Source organism: Vulpes lagopus, chromosome 6 (assembly GCF_018345385.1).
Source record: "Vulpes lagopus strain Blue_001 chromosome 6, ASM1834538v1, whole genome shotgun sequence".
Taxonomy (NCBI): domain Eukaryota; kingdom Metazoa; phylum Chordata; class Mammalia; order Carnivora; family Canidae; genus Vulpes; species Vulpes lagopus.
Window position 1 is genome coordinate 122,315,851 of NC_054829.1, and position 24,337 is coordinate 122,340,187.

The 24,337-nt window shown below is 35.7% G+C and overlaps 1 protein-coding gene across 1 annotated transcript in view; it reads right to left on the minus strand.

The window, feature by feature from the left end:
• Positions 1 to 24,337, minus strand: part of SCLT1 (sodium channel and clathrin linker 1) — a 176,835-nt gene that overhangs the window by 110,050 nt on the left and 42,448 nt on the right. Inside the window, exons 7-9 of the mRNA XM_041759726.1 lie at positions 20,771 to 20,893; positions 13,057 to 13,122; positions 8,349 to 8,419 (exon numbers count right to left, since the gene is read on the minus strand). Of these exons, the coding sequence (XP_041615660.1) occupies positions 8,349 to 8,419; positions 13,057 to 13,122; positions 20,771 to 20,893 (260 nt within the window). The remainder of the gene's footprint in view (positions 1 to 8,348; positions 8,420 to 13,056; positions 13,123 to 20,770; positions 20,894 to 24,337) is intronic.

Below are 24,337 nucleotides of genomic sequence, written 5' to 3' on the forward strand. Positions count from 1 at the left end.
AGTTAAGTAGCCAAAGGTCAAGTCACAGATGGTTTTAATGTCATGTCGAGTAATTTTAATTAAATCCTATAGGCATTTAGTAGCCATTAAAGGAGAAAGCCATGATCAGATTTTATTTTAGAAAGATCATTTCGATGACAATATGAAAAAAGAAGATGGGAAGAGTTTAGTTATTTTGGAGGTTACTGCAGCATTGATGGACTGAGCAAAACAGTAACACTATAGTGATATAAAAGTGGAGGATCTGAGAAGCATTTAGAAGGTAGAGCTGGGGCAGAAAAGGATTTAGGATGGATGCCTTCTAGTTTTCTGAAGCAGGAACTGGATGGTGTCATTCACAAATATAAAAAGATTCAGGAGATATGGTAAGAAGCTTAGTTTAGTACTCCTGACCTACGTTAAGTAGAAACAACAAAAACAACCTCAAGCTAGAAAAACTGAATGGGATCTCATCTTTAGAAATTTTTGAACCCACAAAAGATGTGTGAAATGAGTCCAATTACAACAATTTTGAGGCTGTATCGTACAGAAACTTATTAAGGACTTTTTCTTAATAGAACACGTTTAAGTTTTCAATAAACATAAAATAAGGTGGGCAGCCCGGGTGGCTCAGCAGTTTAGCGCTGCCTTCAGCCCAGGGCCTGATCCTGGAGACCTGGGATCAAGTCCCATGTCGGGCTCTCTTCATGGAGCCTGCTTCTCCCTCTGCCTGTGTTTCTGCCTCTCTCTCTGTGTTTCTCATGAATAAATAAATAAAATCTTTAAAAAAATATATAAAATAAGGTGATTAACAAATTACAGATTCTTTATATGAAGATAGTATCTGTTTCTGCTAATGAGATCATTCCTTAGTGACCAAATTTTTTTTAAAATAAATATTCTGATGATGTCAATCTGATTGAAAGTTAATATGGATCCCTAAGCAAGTTCGTTAGTGAATCTTTACAGTTATGTCCTGTTACAAGTTATTCCTGAGAGGCACCTGGGTGGCTCAATCGAATTAAGTACCTGGCTCTTGATTCCAGCTCATGTCACAATCTCAGGGTCCTAGAATTGAGCCCTGCACTGGGCTCCATACTCAGTGGGGAGTCTGTTTCTTTCTTTTTCCAGCTCCTCTCCCTCTGCTCCTACCCCTGCTCACATGCACATGCTCTCTCAACTAAATAAATAAATCTTTAATAACAACAACAACCAAAAAACTTATTCCTGAGATACACAAATGACAATCCTTTCCTTCAAAGATTTTATAAGGCGGGAGGGGTGCCTGGGTAGCTCAGCTGGTTAAACCTCCAACTCTGTTTTTGGCTGAGGTCATGATCTCAGGATTGTAAGGCTGAGCCCCACATTGGTTTATCCCAATGATAAACACTCAGCACGGAGTCTGCTTAAGATTCTTTCCACCATCCTCTTACTCCCCACTCTGCTACTCCTCCAGGCTTACTCTAACTCACTCTCTCAAATTAAAAAAAAAAAATTGTAAGGGAGATGTAAAATCTGAGCACATGACTTGAAAAATAATTGTTCCTATAAAGTCAGCTAAATATACATTATAAGCAATATATGTGACAAAAATGCACTGAAAGAGAAATAGCATAAACTCTCATCTTAAAATGAATAAATGCTGAGTATATCCACAAGAAAAGAAGAGTAAAAATCTAGTGTAATGAATTGAGAGAAGTATTCTTGGAGAAGGCAGGTTTTAACCAGATTTTTAAGGTTATAAGGTCTGAGAAACAGAATAATGATCAAAGGCAAAAGGAAGAAACCAAAAGTTTTTTCATGAGAAGCAGTAAAATGACTATTTTGAGCAGTTTGTATATAACTGGAAGGTTGGGGGTGGGGGGAGCAGGTGATTGAAGGTTCTTAGAAACTAGGCTGAAGTTTTATCTACTCTGACAGAGCATTACGAGAAATGCCTGAAAAGGAAAATGATAAAAGCCTTCAGTCTAAGTTCCTATGATTCTAATTTTTTTTGCACTGTAAAAATCAGACAGCAAATGAAACCAATTGTTTTCAGTATAAGTATAAACAAATCTAGAATTTAAAGAGTTTTTAATTTAGTTATTCTTGGCATAAATATAGGGGAATCTCAAAACCTCAATTCTAGTAATGTCAATATGCACCATCATTCAGAATCTGTCAAGCTTGAAAGCAACACCCTCTTCTCTAAAAGAAGCATCTGCTTATCCTTATGTTTCTTCAAATCTGTGGCAGGAAAAGCAAGCATAGTTTTATGTATACAACAATGAGCTGCTTAATGTTAAGCTATGGAATATTGTCAGTAAATATTATGGCAAAATTGCTCATGGACAATTAAACACTTAAAACCTTTTAGGTTTTAGAAAACCACAACTAGCTTTACTGATTTCTAACCCTAATTTAAAATCTTTAGGCTCAAATGTCCAAAAACCAAATGAAAGTTCCATGCAGATGTCAAAAGTCAATGTAATCACTCATGATCCTTTAAAAATAAATTCTCATTCTTGACTTTCTTACTGCTGTGAACACTGTCAGAAAGCCAGGTTTAAAAACTCACCAGATTAGCAATTCAAGATGTGAGTTTTAATTTGGCTCTTCCATGAATTTGTCATACAACCCTGGACAATTTCTGAGCCTTTGGTTCAGTTTGGTTTCTTCTATAGAACTGGGAAGTTAGACTAAGATGATCAATAAGACAGCTTTAGCAATAAAATTCTGCACTTCTTCCCCTATCCTTTAGCCCAATATCACCAAGGTCTATCCATTTTTCCTATACAGAATCTTTTACATCATTTTAATTTTCTATTTCTATTATTATCATATGACTGAAGGTCTTCATGAATCAGTTTCCTTACTCATCTTCCTTCCAGAATCTCCACACCCTGATTTATCCTACATACACCATATGTCATATTCTTCTTTCTTCCATTCTTCCTGAACCCTGAGTGCAGAGTTGAGCTAATCACACTACTCTTTCCATGGCCCATTATCACTATTAGCTTTGAAAGACTGCTCTCATCTTATTTTCCTGTTCATTCCCAATGCTTCCCTCATTCCCCTTCATTTTGTAGGTTCACATTAAAATGTGATATATTCTTGAACATATACATATGCTGGTAAAATATATATTATTTGTATGTGTGTGTGTTTTTATGCTATAGAACCATATCTTTTTTTTACTTTATATAAACCTTGTTTTTTCGATCTATCTATGTTGCTATAACTATACCTTTACATGTAAATACAGGTTTCTAAATGATGCATATTATTCCACAGGATGCAAACACTACATTTTACCTATCCATTTCCTTAGTGACAGACACTTAGGCTATCTCCAATGTTTTACTTCTACAAATACAGACAATTAGTAATTTGAAGTTAGGGTATATCAGTCCTAGTAATTTTACATTTTATTCTTTTATAATATACACACACATATAATATATATACATTTTACTTTACTATATACCTGACATGTATATAAATAAAAAAGTACATATTCGTCATCAGTGTTTAAATGATCACTCTACTGTTTAAAATATTTAAAATGTATATAATGTATATACTTATATATAAAATGTATATAATGTATAAAATCTATATAAACTATATTATAATTTCCTTTTGTACCTTATTATTACACTTCACATAATATTTTTGATGCTGATAATTGGTATCACAATTATCACATTATTTCAGTAGTATTATTTAGAAATAGTATCACATTAGTTTTTGCACTTTCCTGATTGTTATGACTTTTGAAATGGTCATATCCTTTACCCAATTTTCTATGGACTTTTACTTATTATTAACTGATGCTTAGTTATGTTTCCTCAACACTAATGCACTGTCAGTTTTATGCATTGCAAATGTCTTCTCACAGACTATGGACTGCCTTTTCATTTGACATACTGATTTTCGTAATAGAAGTCTTATATTTTAACATATTCAAGTATGTCAATTTTTTCCTTTTTGGCTTGCATTTAAATTTTGATTAAGAAATACTTCCTTAGCAAATGTCCAAGAGACTGTTTGATACTTTAAAAGAAAATCTATAAAGTTTTGTTTTTTACATTTAGGTATTTAATCCATAAAACCATATAAATACTTAAATGTGAAAAGCAAAGCTTTACATATCTTTTTCATGCAACCTCTGTTATATATGAAATTTCTACATGCTCTTTATTTGTCAAACTCATGCTCTTACAAATAACACTGCATTTTACTCTTCTGTAGAATGGTCTTGGTAAATGGCACTTTCCTAATTAATAATATTAGGATTAGATTACCAAGTTTCTCTCTCTCAGACACATATATACATACAAACTACAGGGGTTTTAGCACAAATTACACTGAGATTATTTTTAAAGATCTGGGAAGACTTATTCTCATTAGGAAATTTAATCTTCCCATCCAAGAAAAGTTGACCTTCAAACAACAAGGGGGTTAGCAGTATCGACTCCTCCATGTAGTCAAAAATCCACATATAATGTTTGACATTCCCAAAACTTAACTACTAATAGCCTAATGCCTTACCACTAACATTTTTACTTGATTAACCCACATTTTTTATGTTGTACATATTATAAACTGTATTCTTACAATGAAGTAAGAGAAAAAAATGTTAAGAAAATCCTAAGGAAGAGAAAATACATTTACAATACTGTATGTATTTAATGAAAAAAAATCTGCACGTAAATGGACCCATGAAGTGAATCTATATTGTTCATGGGTCAACTGTACTTATCTATTCCAGTCTCACGGCTTTAAACACTATTTTTCTGTTGAACATTAAAAATTTCGTATCTTGAGTCTAGATCTCTACTGAACTGCATGCTAATGGTTAGTAGCATTAGGATTTCCAGTAGTTTGTATAATCTCAATACGGCCCAAACTGCCTCCTCCCCCACCAAATCTGGCCACCTATATATAGACTTCTCAGTTCGTTCTTCCAGTTGCTTGTCGAAAAAAAACATCAAGTCACCCTTGATGACTCAATCTGTTACCTTTATCCAAAATATCCTCTTGAATCTACCATATAAAACATTAAAAAAAAAAAACAAAACAAAACCAGAATCTGACCACATCTTAACCGTCTCCCATTGCTACCACCACAGTCCTAGCCAACATGATTTTTTTCCTGGGTACTGCAATAGCCTCCTCACTGGTCTCCCTTCTTCCATTTTTGCCTCTTTACAGTCTATTTTCAATATGGCAGTCAGAATGATCAATCCTATTAAAATAGAAGTCAGATTGTGTCAATCTCCTATTAAAAACCATTCCTAAAAACCAAAAAACAAACAAACAAAAAAAAAACAAAAAAAATCCTATTTCACCCACAGCAAAAAACCAAAGTCCTCACAATAGCCTACAAGGACCATTCACCTTGTCTTCCACTCTCCATAACATTTCTGACTTCATTTATTACTGCTCGTTTCCTCTATTCCAGTATACTCTGTATACTAGTGAGAGAGAATGTAAAAAATGGCCCCAAATTCTTCCCACTCCACATCCACATCTTTGTAACATGATGTTTAAAAACTTCCCATCAAGAGGATTACCTATTTCCCAATCCTTTGAATTTGGGTTGATCTCATGACTTGCTTTGCCATTAGTATATTAACAAATATGACTTGAGAGAGGCTTGAAAAATATTTGTACATTGGGAATTCCTCTTTTACTATCATTGGTAACCCTGCCATGCTGAAGTAAAGTAAGGCTTTCCTTGTTGTCCTGGTGAAGAAACTGACAATTTCCTTCATCAGAAATTGGATGATAAGGGCGCCTGGGTGGCTCAGTGGTCGAGCGTCTGCCTTTGGCTCAGGTCATGATCCCGGGGTCCTGGGATCCAGTCCTACATTAGGCTCCTTGTGGGGAGCCTGCTTCTCCCTCTGCCTATGTCCCTGCCTCTCTCTGTGTGTCTCTCATGAATTAAATAAAATCTTAAAAAAAAAAAGAAACTGGATGATAAACCTGTCAGTTTATCATCCACTGCCAACTACTACATTGTTAGCAGGCCAACCAGAGACATAGGCAAGTTCAGTAGATACAGCCCAGTAAGTCCAGACCAAAAAACTGCTCTATTGTCCCTCATATCATAAACTAAGTAGGCTATTGTTTTGAGTCACAAAGTATTGGAATGGTTTGCTACTCTTCAAATAAATCACAGAGACATCTAGCATCATTGCTGTTCCTTAAGCATGTTTCCAATTACATAATGGCAAGTTCTGTATTTGGAAAACTCTTTCCCTTCACTGTACGGATAATCTGTTCATATCCTTCAAGTCTTTGTTCAAATCTCAACTGCTCAGTGAGATCTACATACTCATATTTAAAATTGCAAGGCCATTACTACCTCCCACCCATAGCAGGATTATTTTTGTTATTTACAGTAGGCCCCTGGGACCACATATGAGTTTATGCTAATGATGTGACTCAAGGTAGGACACTAGTTTCAGAATGGGAGCTGGGCCCCGCTGATAAGAGCAACCATGTAATTAGAGACTTGGGGCTTTGAGCCATGATATAGGCCCAACCTTCTAACTGCCAGGGAGAAGAGGGAGACTGGAGACTGGGTTCAATCAAGTGGCCAGTGCAATCAGTCATAATACTTAAATTTCAGAAGAATAGTCAAAGTTGTGTTCTATGATGTAGTCATTCAGAAATATCATTAAAAAGTAAATTTATTTACATTTAATACAAATCATATGCACATAATCAAAATCCAATATAATCTCTGGACACTAAGGCTTAGGTGAGCTTCCTAATTGGTGAACAGAGTGATGTTCCAGGAGGGTCATGCATCCTGGTTCCATGGGCAAAGAACATGAAAGTCCAAATTCTGAGACCTTTCTTCAATGAGTCTATTCTTTTGTCTAGTTTTGATCTCTGACCTTTATAATAAAACTTTAATCATAAGTATAGTGCTTTCCTGAGTTCCCTGAGCCATTCTGGAGAATTACTGAGCCTGGGTAGTTAGAGGAAACACCTGCATTTATAGCCAATTGGTCAGATGTGTGGGTAGCCTGGGGATCCTTGAACTTGTGTCTTAGTGAAAGTAGTCTTATTGGGGATTGTGTTATTACCTGTGGAATGTGGACTAACTATGGTTAGTGCCAGAATTGTAATGCAAGTTGATATACTTTTATACGATCTAGAGTTTTCTATAATGGATTTACATTAGTTTTATAAACAAAACAAACAAAACTTCCATCTTGAAAAAAGAATGAAATCTTGCAACTAAATAAACCTTAGTATTTTAAACAGTAAAATCAATAACATCTAAAGAAATAAAGAGGATCAAATAAGTGCCCAAAGGTAGGAATGTCTAGGGGAAAAGAAAGTAAAGTTACTTAAATTAAAAAGCTGATAAAGGCAATAAAATAAAAACATAAAAAATGGTGCACAAAATTTTGTAAAATAAAGTCTTATAAAAAAAGCTAAATATTTTGTGGGGCAAAAATACATGATGGTATAAAAAAATAAACAGCAAGGTTCGTTTAACAAACTTACATTTTTATTTTTTTAATTTTTTTTAAATTTATTATTTTTTTTAGAGATTTTATTTATTTATTCATGAGAGATACAGCGAGAGGCAGAGACATAGGCAGAGGGAGAAGCAGGCTCCATGCAGGGAGCCTGACGTGGGAGTCAATCCCAGGTCTCCAGAATCACACCCTGGGCTTCAGGCAGCGCTAAACCCCTGTGCCCCCGGGGCTGCCCACAAACTTACATTTTTAATAAAATGTTGATTTATATCACAATTTAAAGATACTTCTAAATGCATCATGGAGCAAAATTCTATTATGCCTATACTTCTGAATTTTAAGTATTATAAGTAAGGGAAACAAAAAGTGAAAAAGATTTTCCTGTGAAGTCTATTAATGCAATGATTGTTAAACCACTGGGCCACAATAAATATGTATAGTATTAAGTTGCCCAGTTTTTAAAAACCCTCTTTTTGCTTTGTCTTTTTTCCCTGTTTCACTTCCCCACTTCCCTGGTATTACATCTAAATAAATTACATGATTTGACACTCTTTACTCAAGGTCTGCTTATGGGGGAACACAAAGATATGTGCAGAGAAATATTTCTAAAAGGACTGATTTTCCTCCATAAGCATCAGTTTTACCATCATGAAACATCCCTTTATATATATATCATATCATATATATTATAGTTGTCTCCTCCTAATTGTCTTGATTTCAGTATTTTCAGTATTTTCCGGTACTAACAGAGCATATGTCCAGAAAGCTTTTGACAGAAGCTTAAAAGAGAAGAAAAAAAATGTTCGTGGAAAAATTATGCCATCATCACTTACTCTGAAGAAAAATAATTATTAATAAAATAAAATCCATTTTTCAAAATACCTAAGTTGTTTTCGAAGTTGCTCGATTTCCACATTTTGTTCAGTAACTGTTTCCAGAAAGTGTTGGTTAGTCTGTCACAAGAAAAAAAAAAAAAGAAACATTCAGTATTAGAACATTTAAAACTACATCTTTAAAGATTAACTGTAGGGCACATAAGTAGAAAAAAAATGAAGTCATGATAATGATTAAAGCTTTTGATGGTAAAATATAACCTTGGCAATCTTTCCTTGCCTTTACTTTACTACTTTAGTGGACACTTGCTTCACTTCAAACCACCTGCATCTGCTTTTCGAGGTTTTATGGTTTTCTTGGCCATTGGAGCCTCCTTTGTTTACCTAATTGTGTAAGACAACAGGTGCTGGAGAATTCATGTCCCCAGCCTGCTCTGGAAGAGCTGGATAATAATGACTGAAGAGAACTGGTGTGTAAAAACTCCTGTGGCTGTTTGGAACTGGTGTGTAAAAACTCCTGTGGCTGTTTTGGAACTGGTGTGTAAAAACTCCTGTGGCTCATGGTGGAGTAAGTCTGAGCCTGTTCTACACTGGCTTCCAGAGGATTACATTTCAGTTACCCATGGTGTTAATTTGCAAGATTATTAAAAACCCTTTGGCTGCCTTCTTTTCTCTTCCCAGTCTCACTTCCCCATTTCCCTACTGGTGCTCCCTGGTATTATCTCCTAAATAAATGACATGCTTCAGAATCCTCTTTCAGGGTTAGCCTCCGAAGGGACCTAAAGTAAGATATGAAGCAGTCTTCCAGGTGTATAAAAAATTTTTCCAAGGGAACTGATTTTCTTCCCTGTGATGGTTTTACCATGAAGGCACAAATTCAATTCCTTATTTTTATCATCTTTATCTGTATGCCTTATGGGCAAAGTCATATAGACTATAGTTATTACCTCATCAACAGTCTTGATTTCAGTTTTTTTCCCATCCCAACAGATCATATATACATCTCTCCAACCTGCTTCTTCTGGAGTTTTCATTGTGCTTCTCTCATACTCTACCCAATTTTATTGACTTCATATTTTTATACACTATTTTATTTTCCTCTGGAATTGGAATTCCACTCTGCCATCATCCATTCACTTTAAGACAAATAATTGTTTCCTTTCTGCACTTTGACAGAACTTTATATGCACTTTCACAAGGCACCTTGCATTGTATTCAAAACCTAAATTTAAAGTTCATGGCTATAACACGAACCATTTTTTGAAGACTATCTTCTCCCAGAATTCTCAAGTGACTGGCATATGATTTAGTACACTCGAAGTACTTATACCTTTAAGGAATAAATGAATGAATGCCTCCACTGAAACATGAAAGACAGTCTGAGGACTGCATCTTTATTTTGGGAAGCAGACTACTGCAGACCAGCATTTAGTGTTCAATTCACAGACCACAACTTAAGATACCAACTATCACACACAGGGAAAGAAGGCCAAAATAAATGAGAGGTAGGTAAATTATAACATACCAGAATAGTTGAAAAAAAAAAAAAACTGGGTACAACATTGGGCACGAATCAGGAAAGACATAATGATTACATGTAAATAAACTGATTGATTTGAAGAAGTGAGCTTGTTCTATGTTACTCCAGAAGATAAAACCATACATCAGTGGGAGGAAACATAATAGGATTTTAGCTTGCTTGCTTTCTTTCTTTCTTTTTTTTTTTTTTTTAGACTTTATTTATTGAGAGAGCATGAGTTGGGGACAGGGGCAGAGGGAGAAGCAGACTCCCCACTGAGCAGAGAGCCTGACACAGGGCTCAATCTTAGGACCCTGAGATCATGACCTGAGCCGAATGAAGGCAGACATTTAACCAACTGAGCCATCAGGTGCCTCAGATTTCAGTTTTGTAATAATCAGAATTCAAAGGGACAGACTCTTGGGGAAGTGATAAATCTCTTACAGAGAATACTTAAAGCAGAGGCTAGATGATTATCTACCTGAAAAGCATTTAATAAAAGGATGCCTAAATCATTTGAGGAAGTAGATGACCTTTAATATCATTTCAAACTCTCCTGTGAAGCTACCTCAATGATTTCAGTTCAAACTGATTCACAACTCTAAATTCTTTTATGTCTGTAATGTACTGTTAACTTTTTATTATATATACTGTCATTTGGCACTAACATAATTGATGCTTGTATTTCTTTTACCATTTGGGAGCACCTTAAAGATAAATGATGTAGAGTGATTAGGAGAAGTATAAATTGGAATCGTGAATTTTAAAAAGCTAGTGTTGGGAGCTAATTTGTTAGCAAGCCTAGTAGAGCTCAACAGCTGCATGTGAATATGGTATTCTCTGTCATTACAAAAAAAATTATATACTATATTAATATTCTAGAATTTGGAGATTCATAAAGGTCCAGGGAAGCATCCCTTTCAAACACTGATCATGATTATTTCATATGTCATCCCTGTTTTACCATGTAGGACAGGGGCCTATGGATAGATGCACATTTCTCTTGCAATTAGAGAACCTTTGACAGTGAAAGGAACTTAATATGCAATCAGAAAACTTTTTTGAAAAAAAATTTTTAGTAATTTTATAGAGGTGAACAAATCTCAAAAAAAAAAGATTTCAGGAAAGAGAATCTCTAGGAAATGTGAACTCCCATTGTATTTATAGTCACAGTAAAAAATATAAACTTGTACTTTTATGTACCATTCACATTAGGAGAGTCTACCTTTTATATATTACAAATGTGCACTGGTCATGAAAGATATTTACTTCTTTGTGTACTTATCAAATTACTGTACATTTATAGGAAACTATTCAATTAATCAGCTTATTCATGGAATCAGAAAACTTTTTCTTTTATTTAAGATTTTATTTATTTATTCATGAGAGACAGAGAGAGAGAGAGAGAGAGAGAGAGAAGCAGGCTCCCCGTGGAGAGCCCAATGCAGGACTTGATCCCAGGACCCCGAGATCATGACCTGAGCCAAAGGCAGATGCTCAACCACTGAGCTACCAGGTGCCCAAATCAGAAAACTTTTTAATGGGTACTTTTCTTCAAGTTTGATTTTGACTCACACTTGCTCCTATAACTATTCCCTGAATGCTCTTTGAGATGTAGAAGATCTTTACAATCACTTAGCTATGTCCCTTCACATTTAGCAGTCTTGTGTGATACCCAATTAAGTACATTAAGAAAAATGCTTAAGTTTTAAAATTTCTCTTACCATATTCCTTTATTTTAACCTCCAGGATAGTCTCTTTTTTGCTCTTTATAACACGACTCTCTTTCATCCATCTTGTCACTCCTTTATCATGTTTATTGTACATATATATAACTCACTATTCTTAGTTTTGGCTAAAATCTATGAATTTCTTGTGCCTTAGAAATTTTTAATGTATTTCCTATGAATATTCAAATAATTGTTTCCCATGACTTTCATCAGAATGATTTGGGGTAGCTAATAATAAAATAGGGGCTCCCTGTGGTATAAGATACAAAGAATTATATAATCCTTGCAATTCTAAGAGATATAGATGTGATGTTAGGTTAAACTATTAATTTCACGGAGAAATGTGATTTGTTAATTACGGATATCATTTTGTTCTGGAGTACTTCAATACTATTTAAAATATCTAAGAAGTATATTATTAAAAATTTTAAGTGATTAAGAGTAACAGAAGTGAAATAAGGTAAAATTCACTTCGTTTTTTTTTTTACATGGTTAAAGGAGAAAATTTTGAAAAGTAGAAAAAAATTGGGTAACTTACTTTGGGTGGTACAACTCCTCTCTTAAACAAAGACATTTTCATTAGAAAGACATTTTCTAGGCACTAGCAAGAATTAGCAGAGTTATTAAGAAAAATGAAGAAAGGAAAGAGGAATTACCTGGGATGTCATAATTGTATTACACAACAATGAGGTAAAATAAAATTCCAAGAAGAAAAGAAAAGGAAAGAAAAGAAGACAAAAAAGAGGAGAGGAGAAAAAAGGTAAAGAGCAGAATTAGAAAGGCTAATTAATACATTTCGTTTAGGAAAAAATTAAAGGGAAATTTAGATGTAACAATTAATACTGGTGGCCAAACAACTAACAAATTATTCTTAATGTCCTATTATTTTTAGGAAACTGTGCTACTCATTTATCAGGTCCACTATTCTTATTATATACCTACCAGCATGCTAAATGAAATTCTAAGAAAAAAGCATGAGTCCTATTCTTGAGAAGCTCACAGTCTAGATCACTCTCAAGAGATCCTACCAAGGACCCTAAGATTACTATTATGTTATGTGATTTTTCAGACAGATGTCAGCATTATTTTTATTTTATTATTATTTTCTGAACATTTTATTTATTTATTCATGAGAGACAGAGAGAGAGAGAGAGAGAGAGGCAGAGACGCAGGCAGAGGGAGAAGCAGGCTCCATGCAGGGAGCCCAATGCAGGACTTCATCCCAGGTCTCCAGGATCACACCCTGGGCTGAAGGTGGTGATAAACTGCTGAGCCACCCGGGCTGCCCGAGATGCCAGCTTTAGATCTCCAGTCAGTATCATGAACATTGTCATGCCACTGAATATGAAAGAAAAAGACAAAAAAAGAGAAAAGAGTACCACCTACTTATTTTCATTACACATAACATGGGCTTTTTTGTTACTAAGTTTTATTAGCATAAATAAATATTAAAGTCACAATTTCTAGTTTACATACATTAAGTACACTAAATGGATATTTTCACTTACCATTTCTATGTTCTCCTTAGTTACATGAAGTTGCTTGGTCAGTTGTTGAAAATTGGTCAATTGATCCTACAGTAGGATGGTAGAGGTGTATATGAATAGCATTCTGTTTATAACCCATATGTAAAATTAACCTAAAATCAAGCCTAAAATCATTATGCTTATGTCTAGATGAACTTGTCTTCTGTTATTATGTGCATTAACAGTTGAAGAAATAAGATTAAATTTTTAGAAATGATTAGGAAATTAAATAAGATGACAATATAGAAACAAATGTGGCTACTTATGTTTTATATAAGACCATTATTTCTAGAAATCACTCTTAGTAAATAGATGAATTAGAGAGACATTGTACAGTACTAAGAAACTATATTCAAAACCTACATTCAAATTACTGTTTCTCTCTCCCCTTCTTAAAAATTCTCGTGACTTGAAACCCCAAGTTTCTGTGATTATCTGTTATGATCCGATTAACTATATGTGCAGGTGACACAAAGTTGGAAGGGGGTATCAATATGTTGGATGACAGAATTAAAGACTAACAGACAACTGGAGAAAAAGGACAAAGTGTTATTTGTAAAGGCTTGAACAAAAAACAACAACAACAACAAAAAAAACAAAAAACAAGAAAAACCTAACTGGATAGTTACAGTACAAAAATAAAGGTGAAAAAAAATAGCACAGGACTTGGTTGATTGACCTAAATGAGGAACAGCCTCAAAGAACTTACTTATATTAGGAATAGTTTCCAGATCTCACAAGGAAAGGCCTTTTCTTTTTGATAAAATGCCACATATATGGTCTGTGTTATATGTGTGTATGTATATATATATATATATATATATATATATATATTACTTTTAAATTTTTGAGTATAGTTGACATACAATGTGACATTAGTTTTATTTATTTATTTATTTATTTATTTATTTATTTATTTTTTTGTGACATTAGTTTTAAAAGCACAACCAACATAGTGATTCAACTTATAGATACATTCATTATATTATGGCTCACTGCACGTATTGCTACCATCTGTCACCACATAACGCTATTACAATATCATTGACTGTATTCCCTATATCGTGCCTCTTCTTCCCATGACTTACTCATTCCATATCTGGAAGCCAATATCTCCTATTCACTCCCCTTCACCCATTTTGCCAATTCCTCCCACTCCCCCTTCCTCAGAGGTAAAGGTCTTATTGCTCAGACTACATATGGTTCTTTTCAAACCAGGGCAAATATGTAAAAAATCATTGTAAACTGCAAAGCATCATGCAAGTATGTTGTTAAAAACTCCTTTAGGTAGGTTTGGAACAGGATTTTTTCTTCTACTGTATATGCCAGCTCCTGCCTGGGAGCTTTCCCCTGAAAGACTCCACAGATTCTGGTTACTCCTTCCTTCCCCGCCACCCCCCCCCCCCCCCGCCATAACTCAAATCATCCTGAAAACCTATGAATTTGACGCCAAGTTTTAAAGAGAGAACAGCTGGAATGCTACAGAGAAGAGTTTGCGCTTCTAACAAGTACAACTTGTTTTTAGCCACACTGCACTGAGCAAAACGACTAGAAGGAAAAACATACCACAAAAGAAAGAATCAGAAACAGTACTCTCTGCCACAGAGTTACAGAATTTGGATTACAATTCGATGTCCGAAAGCCAATCCAGAAGCACAATTATAAAGCTACTGGTGGCTCTGGAGAAAAGCATAAAGGATTCAAAAGACTTCATGACTGCAGAATTTAGAACTAATGAGGCTGAAATTAAAAATCAATTAAATGAGATGCATTCCAAACTGGGGGTCCTAACAACAAGGATTAATGAAGTAGAAAAAAGAGTGACATAGAAGACAAGTTGATGGCAAGGAAGGAAGCTGAAGAAAAATGAGAAAAACAATTAAAAGACCATGAGGAAAGGTTAAGGGAAATAACTGACAACCTCAGAAGGAAATATATACGTTTAATTGGGGTCCCAGAGGGTGCCAAAGGGCCAGAGGGCCAGAAAGCATATTTGAACATATCATAGCTGAGAAGTTCCCTAATTTGGGGAGGGAAACACGCATCCAGATCCAGGAGATAGAGAGGTCCTCCCCCTAAAATCAATAAAAACCGTCCAACACCTCGACAGAAAATAGTGAAACGTGCAAATTTCAAAGATAAAGAGAAAATTCTTAAAGCAGCAAGAGACAAGAGATCCCTAACTTATATGGGGAGAAATATCAGATTAACAGGAGACCTCTCCACAGACAGCTGGCAGGCCAGAAAAGGGCTGGCAGGATATATTCAGGGTCCTAAATGAGAAGAACCTGCAGCCAAGAATAGTTTATCCAGCAAGGCTCTCATTCAGAATAGAAGGAGAGATAAAGAGCTTCCAAGATGGGAAGAAACTGAAAGAATATGTGACCACCAAACCAGCTCTGCAAGAAATATTAAGGGGACCCCTGAAAAGAAAGAGGAAGTCCAAGGAAACAATCCACGAAAACAGGGACTGAGTAGCTATTATGATGACACTAAATTCATATCTTTCAATAGTAACTCTGAACGTGAATGGGCTTAATGATCCCATCAAAAGACACATGGTTTCAGACTGGATAAAAAAGCAGTCTATTTGCTGTCTACAAGAGACTCATTTTAGACCTAAGGACACCTACAGCCTGAAAATAAAAGGTTGGAGAACCATTTACCATTCAAATGGTCCTCAAAAGATAGCTGGGGTCGCAGTCCTCATATCAGATAAATTAAAGTTTATCCCAAAGACTAGTAAGAGATGAAGAGGGACACTATATCATACTTAAAGGATCTATCTAACAAGAGGACCTAACAATCATGAATATTTATGCCCCTAATGTGGGAGCTGCCAAGTATATCAATCGATTAAAAACCAAAGTGAAGACATACTTAGATAATAATACATTAATACTGGGAGACTTGAACACAACACTTTCTGCAAATGACAGATCTTGTAATTAAGCACATCACCAAAGAAACAAGAGCTTTAAATTTTTTTTTTAATTTTTATTTATTTATGATAGTCAGAGAGAGAGAGAGAGAGAGAGGCAGAGACATAGGCAGAGGGAGAAGCAGGCTCCATGCACCGGGAGCCTGATGTGGGATTCGATCCCGGGTCTCTAGGATCACGCCCTGGGCCAAAGGCAAGTGCCAAACCACTGCGCCACCCAGGGATCCCCGAAACAAGAGCTTTAAATGACACACTTGACCAAATAGATTTCACAGATATATACAGAACTTTGCACCTGAACACAATACATGTTCTTCTCAAGTGCACATGGAACTTTCTCCAGAATAGACCACATACTGGGTCACAAATCAGGTCTCAACCGATACCAAAAAAATGGGATTGGGATTGTCCCCTGCATATTTTCAGACCATAATGATGTGAAACTTGAACTCAATCACAAGAAGAAATTTGAAAGAAACTCAAACACATGGAGGTAAAAGAAAATTAAAAATACCCATGGAGGTAAAAGAGCATCCTATTAAAAGATGAATGGGTCAACCAGAAAATTAGAGAAGAATTAAAAAGATTCATGGAAACTAATGAGAATGAAGATACAACCATTCAAAATCTTTGGGATATAGCAAAAGCAGTCCTAAGAGGGAAATACATTGCAATACAAGCATCCCTCAAAAAATTGAAAAAACTTAAATACACAAGCTAACCTCGCACCTAAAGGAATTGGAGAAGGAACAGCAAATATAACCTACACCAAGCAGAAGAGAGATAATAAAGATTCAAGCAGAACTCAATGAAATAGAGACCAGAAAAACTGTAGAACAGATCAACAAAACCAGTTGGTTCTTTGAAAGAATTAATAAGATAGATAAACCATTACGAGCCTTATTATAAACAAAAGAGAAAAGACGCTAAATAAAATCACAAATAAAAAAGGAGAGATCACAGCCAATACCAAGGAAATACAAATGATTTTAAAACATATTATGAGCAGCTATACGCAAATAAATTAGGCAATCTAGAAGAAATAGATGCACTTCTGGAAAACGACAAACTACCAAAACTGGAACAGGAAGAAATAGAAAACCTGAGTAGGGAGGAAATTAAAGCAGTCATCAAAAACCTCCCGAGACACAAAAGTCCAGGGACTGATGGTTTCCCAGGGGAATTCTATCAACCATTTAAAGAAACAATACCTATTCTAATAAAGCTGCTCCGAAAGACAGAAAGGGATGGAATATTTCCAAACTCATTTTATGAGGCCAGCATCACCTTAATTCCAAAATCAGACAAAGACCCCACCAAAAAGGAGAATTATAGACCAATATTCCTGATGAACACAGATGCAAAAATTCCCAACAAGATACTAGTCAATAGGATCTGACAGTACATTAAGAAGATTATTCACCATGACCAAGTGGGATTTATCCCTGGGATGCAAGGCTGGTTCAAAACTCATAAAGCAATCAATGTGATAGATCATATCAACAAGAGAAAAAACAAGAACGATACGATCCTCTCAATAGATGTAGAGAAAGCATTTGACAAAATACAGCATCCATTCCTGATCAAAACTCTTCAGAGTGTTGGGATAGAGGGAACTTTCCTCGACATCTTAAAAGCCATTTACGAAAAGCCCACAGCAAATATCATTCTCAATGGGGAAACACTGGGAGCCTTTCCCCTAAGATCAGGAACATGACAGGGATGTTCACTCTCACCACTATTCAACATAGTACTAGAAGTCCTAGCCTCAGCAATCAGGCAACATTAAGAAATAAAAGGCATTCAAATTGGCAAAGAAGAAGTCAAACTCTCCCTCTTTGCCGATGACATGATACTCTACATAGAAAACCCAAAAGACTCCACCCCAAGATTGTTAGAACTCCTACAGCAATTCAGCAGTGTGGCAGGATACACAATCAATGCCCAGAAATCAGTGGCATTTCTATACACCAACAATGAGACTGAAGAAAGAGAAATTAAGGGGTCAATCCCATTTACATTTGCACCCAAAAGCATAAGATACCCAGGAATAAACCTAACCAAAGAAGTAAAGGATCTATACCCTAAAAACTATAGAACACTTCTGAAAGAAATTGAGGAAGACACAAGAGATGGAAAAATATTCCATGCTCATGGATTGGCAGAATTAATATTGTGAAAATGTCAATGCTACCCAGGGTGATTTACACATTTAATGCAATCCCTATCAAAATACCATGGACTTTCTTCACAGAGTTGGAACAAATCATCTTAAGATTTGTGCGGAATCAGAAAAGACCCCGAATAGCCAGGGGAATTTTAAAAAAGAAAATCATAGCTGGGGGCATCACAATGCAAGATTTCAGGTTGTACTACAAAGCTGTGGTCATCAAGACAGTGTGGTACTGGCACAAATACAGACACATAGATCAATGGAACAGAATAGAGAATCCAGAAATGGGTCCTCAACTCTATGGTCAACTAATATTTGATAAAGCAGGAAAAAGACTATCCACTGGAAAAAGGACAGTCTCTTCAATAAATGGTGCTGGGAAAATGGGACAGCTTCGTGCAGAAGAATGAAACTAGACCATACACAAAGATAAATTTAAAATGGATGAAAGATCTAAATGTGAGACAAGAATGCATCAAAATCCTAGAGGAGAACACAGGTAACACCTTATTTGAATTTGGCCACAGCAACTTCTTGCAAGATACATCTATGAAGGTAAGGGAAACAAAAGCAAAAATGAACTACTGGAACTTAATCAGGATAAAAAGCTTCTGCGCATCAAAAGAAATAGTCAACAAAAGTAAAAGACAACCTACAGAATGGGAGAAGATATTTGCAAATGGCCTATCAGATATAGGACTAGTATCCAAGATCTATAAAGAATTTATTAGACTTAACAGCAAAGAAACAAACAATCCAATCATGAAATGGGCAAAAGACATGAAGTGAAATCTCACAGAGGAAGACATACACATGGCCAACAAGCACATGAGAAAATGCTCTGCATCCCTTGCCATCAGGGAAATACAAATTAAAACCACAATGAGACACCACCTCACACCAGTGAGAATGGTGAAAATTAAAAAGACAGGAGACAATAAATGCTGGAGAGGATGTGGAGAAAGGGGAACCCTCTTGCACTGTTGGTGTGAATGTGAACTGGTGTAGCCACTCTGGAAAACTGTGTGGAGGGTCCTCAAAGAGTTAAAAATAGATCTGCCCTATGACCCAGCAATTGCACTACTGGGTATCTACCCTAAAGATACAGATGCAGTGAAATGGCAGGACACCTGCACCTCAATGTTTATAGCAGCAATGTCCGCAATAGCCAAACTGTGGAAGGAGCCTTGATGTCCATTGATAGATGTATGGATAAAGAAGCTCTGGTCTATGTATACAATGGAATATTACTCAGCCATTAGAAAAGACGAATACCCACCATTTGCTTCGACGTGGATGGAACTGGAGGGTATAATGCTGAGTGAAAGTCCATCGGAGGAGGACAAACATTATATGGTTTCATTCATTTGGGGAATATAAAAAATAGTGAAAGGGATTAAAGGGGAAAGGCGAGAAAATGAGTGGGAAATATCAGTGAGGATGATGGAACATGAAAGACTCCTAACTCTGGGAAATGAACAAGTGGTAGTGGAAGGGGAGGTGGGCGGGGGGATGGGTGACTTGGTGACAGGCACTGAGGGGGCACTTGACGGGATGAACACTGGGGATATGCTATATGTTGGCAAATGATCTCCAATAAAAAATATACATACATACATACATACATACATACATACATACATACATAAAACAACTGTGGTATAAAACTACCATTCATCTCCAGGCAATGTCAGCTGTACATTTTTGCAATATACTTGTTTTTATGTTTTTTTTTTTAAAGTAAAATAAAATTGAAAAACAAAACTCCTTTAGGTAGAATTTCCGAGTATGATGACAATAATAGGAAGATTCACAAACTGGAATTTGATAAAAGAGAATTGAAGATAGGAGTGATATCCACTGTATTTCAACAGATGCCTCCTCAAAACCCACAGAAAAGGAATCAGAATTGGAATACAGTTTTCAATGTTCCCAGCCGAAAAATAACTAATGGAAGGGTAAAGGAGGCAGATTTTTTAATGGAATGGATGGTCTTCTGAGATAATAAGTTCTTGTCAACAGTGGTATAGCAAAAGCTTAGATGTCCACTTAGAAGGAATACAAAGATAATTCTAACTTTGGATAGAAAGAATGCCTTAATAACCATTTATGGCTCTTCTTTTTGTAAAATTCTATTCTGACTAATTTATGCTACATACATTTGACATCTATTTTAGTGGTAACTTTAAGGGTGTCAACATTTTCACTTTACATGATGTTGTCATTTTATTTGAGCAGGTTTCTTCACTGGCCATAATCTAATGAATAGTTCCTGTCATAAGCTAGGAAATAAAATATATAAAAGCTTTGGGAGTCCATTTATACATGATCATCTTAAAATTGCTTCTTACAACTAAATACAGCTTTCACTGCTAATCACATTATAAAACCTAGTGTATACTAGGCATTGCTTTAACTAACTTTCCAAGAAATTTGTAACCAGTAAAAGTCTATTTAAAATAAATAACACAGTAAACACTTAAGCATTCCTCTTCAAAATTAAGTTTCTCAAGAATGAAGATATACAAGAAAACTATGAAAACTGATATATAAGAAATGAAATCCATGAAATCCAAGATTACCTTTTGTTTTTGACTCTCAACTACATGAATTTGGGCTTCAGTCATATGTTCCTGATAAAGTCTCTGAAGTCTGCCCAACTCCTGGGAAACAGTCTGCCAGAGTTCCACAGCCTGAGTTTTTTCCTATAAAACAAAAAGAATTGAGAATTCATTAATTAGCAGGCTATTGCATAGTACAAATGAATCGTATTGTTTTAGAGAATGAATTCTTGTATATAAAGTCACAAAAATAAAAATGGAACTTATGTAAAAATGGTAAAGTTATAATATTAACATAATATATTAATATAATATTTCTGATGGTATGCATTTGTATTAATAACAGTTCAGAGAAGGGGTGCCTGGGTAACTCAGTTGATTAAGTGCCTGACCTTTGATTTCAGATCAAAGCATGATCTCACGGTTGTGAAACTGAGCCTCACACTGGCCACTGTGCTAAATGTGAAACCTGTTTAAGAGTCTATCTCTCCCTTTGCCTCCCTGCGCCCTTCTCCCTCTCTAGAAACAAACAAAACACTAAAAACAAATAAAACAAGAAAATGATTCAGGGAATTTACCTAAAGAAGAAAATTCCTCATGTTGAAATTTTCTTTTTATTCAGATTTCATAGGTAAAATTTAACTCTTAAATCAGAGATATGGATTTAAAGCACTATCTTTTTCCATAAGAAAATGTAAGTCTTAGAAATTACTAAAGAAGAAAACTTCTCCTGATAAAGTATGACATTTTTTTTGGGGGGGGGGTGTTAAAAGTAATAAGTGTTGTAGAAAGGTGGGAAAACGCAGAGAAATAAAAAAAACAAGAATAACCTGCAATTTTACACCTGATAGTAAATATTGCTAGCATCTGGGTATAACCATCTTTATAAATTTTGGATGTAGTTTTTAAATGTGATTTTGGAAGAGGATTTTGTATTTCTTTTCTTTTAACACAATTGGGAATCATATAGTGTGCTGCTTGTATTATACTATTTTCACTTGGCATTTTATAATTAGAGTTTTCTCAAGTCATTAACTCCTCTTTTAATATAGCAGGTCTCAAAGTGTGATATGGGGATCCTTGAAGTCAAAATTATGTTCATAATAATATGCAGACAATGTCCTTTCCACTCTCATCTTCTCATGAGTGTACATTGAAGTTTTCCAAAGTTTACATGATGTGATATCATCTCTCTGATGGGTATTACAATGTGTTCTTATGTGGCCTCATTTTAAAAAAAAAAAAGTCTCAGTTTTAATCTGTAATATGATCAACATTGATAGATATATAACCCACAAAAAAGAGTTCTTCAAAGTCCACAGTAATTTTTAAGCATCCTCAAGAGAGGTCCCAAAACCAAAACGGTTAAGAAATGCTGACCTGGTAGGTAAAGACCATTATTCTCTTTTTACTGTCTGAAAAGAGAAGTGGAACAGGTTTTGGCCTGTGTATGAGTTTTAGCAATCTTGGGGTGGAGACTTTTGGGTTTTCTATGTAGAGTATCATGCCATCAGCGAAGAGGGAGAGTTTTGACTTCTTCTTTGCCAATTTGAATGCCTTTAGTGTCTTTTTGATGTCTGATTGCTGAGGCGAGGACTTCCAGTAATATGTTGAATAGCAGTGGCGAGAGAGGACATCCCTGTCTTGTTCCTGATCTTAGGGGAAAGGCTCCCAGTGCTTCCCCATTGAGAGTGATATTTGCTGTGGGCTTTTCGTAGATGGCTTTTAAGATGTCAAGGAATGTTCCCTCTATCCCTACACTCTGAAGAGTTTTGATCAGGAATGGATGCTCAATTTTGTCAAATGCTTTCTCTCCATCTAATGAGAGGATCATATCGTTCTTGTTTTTTCTCTTGTTGATATGATCTATCACATTGCTTTATGAGTTTTGAACCAGCCTTGTGTCCCGGGGATAAATCCTACTTGGTCATGGGGAATAATTTTCTTAATGTACAATTGGATCCTATTGGCTAGTATCTTGTTGGGAATTTTTGCATCTGTGTTCATCAGGGATATTGGTCTGTAATTCTCCTTTTTGGTGGGGTCTTTGTCTGGTATTGGAATTAAGGTGATGCTGGCCTCATAGAACGAATTTGGAAGTACTCCATCTCTTTCTATCTCTCCAAACAGCTTTAGTAGAATAGGTATGGTTTCTTCTTTAAACGTCTGATAGAATTCCCCTGGGAAGCCATCTGTTCCTGGACTTTTGTGTCTTGGGAGGTTTCTGATGACTGCTTCAATTTCCTCCCTGGTTATTGGCCTGTTCAGGTTTTCTATTTCTTCCTGTTCCAGTTTTGGTAGTTTGTGGCTTTCCAGGAATGCGTCCAATTCTTCTAGATTGCCTAATTTATTGGCGTATAGCTGTTCATAATATGTTTTTCAAATCGTTTGTATTTCCTTGGTGTTGGTGGTGATCTTTCCTTTCTCATTCATGATTTTATTAATTTGAGTCTTCTCTCTCTTCTTTTTAATAAGGCTGGCTAATGGTTTACCTATCTTATTAATTCTTTCAAAGAACCAACTCCTGGTTCTGTTTATCTGTTCCACAGTTCTTCTGGTCTCAATTTCGTTGAGTTCTGCTCGAATCTTAATTAACTCTCTTCTTCTGCTGGGGGTAGGATCTATTTGCTGTTTTTTCTCCAGCTCCTTTATGTGTAAGGTTAGCTTCTGTATTTGAGTTCTTTCCAGTTTCTGAATGGATGCTTGTATTGCGATGTATTTCCCCCTTAGGACTGCTTTTGCTGCATCCCAAAGATTTTGAATGGTTGTATCTTCATTCTCATTAGTTTCCATGAATCTTTTTAGTTCTTCCTTAATTTCCTGGTTGACCCTTTCATCTTTTAGCAGGATGGTCCGTAACCTCCACGTGTTTGAGGTCCTTCCAAACTTCTTGTTGTGATTTAGTTCTAATTTCAAGGCATTATGGCCTGAGAATATGCAGGGGACGATCCCAATCTTTTGGTATCAGTTCAAACGCGATTTGTGACCCAGGATGTGGTCTATTCTGGAGAAAGTTCCATGTGCACTTGAGAAGAATGTGTATTCAGTTGAGTTTGGATGTAAAGTTCTGTAGATATCTGTGAAATCCATCTGGTCCAGTGTATCATTTAAAGCTCTCATTTCTTTGGAGATATTGTGCTTAGAAGACCTATCGAGAATAGAAAGAGCTAGATTGAAGTCACCAAGTATAAGTGTATTATTATCTAAGTATTTCTTCACTTTGGTTATTAATTGATTTAAATATTTGGCAGCTCCCACATTTGGGGCATATATATTGAGGATTGTTAAGTCCTCTTGTTGGATAGATCCTTTGAGTATGAGATAGCGTCCCTCTTCATCTCTCACTACAGTCTTCGGGGTAAATTTTAGTTTATCTGATATAAGGATGGCTATCCCTGTTTTCCTTTGAGGACCATTTGAATGGTAAAAGGTTCTCCAACCTTTTATTTTCAGGTTGTAGGTGTCCTTCTGTCTAAAATGAGTCTCTTGTAGACAGCAAATAGATGGGTCCTGCTTTTTTATCCAGTCTGAAACCCTGCGCCTTTTGATGGGGTCATTAAGCCCGTTCACGTTCAGAGCTACTATTGA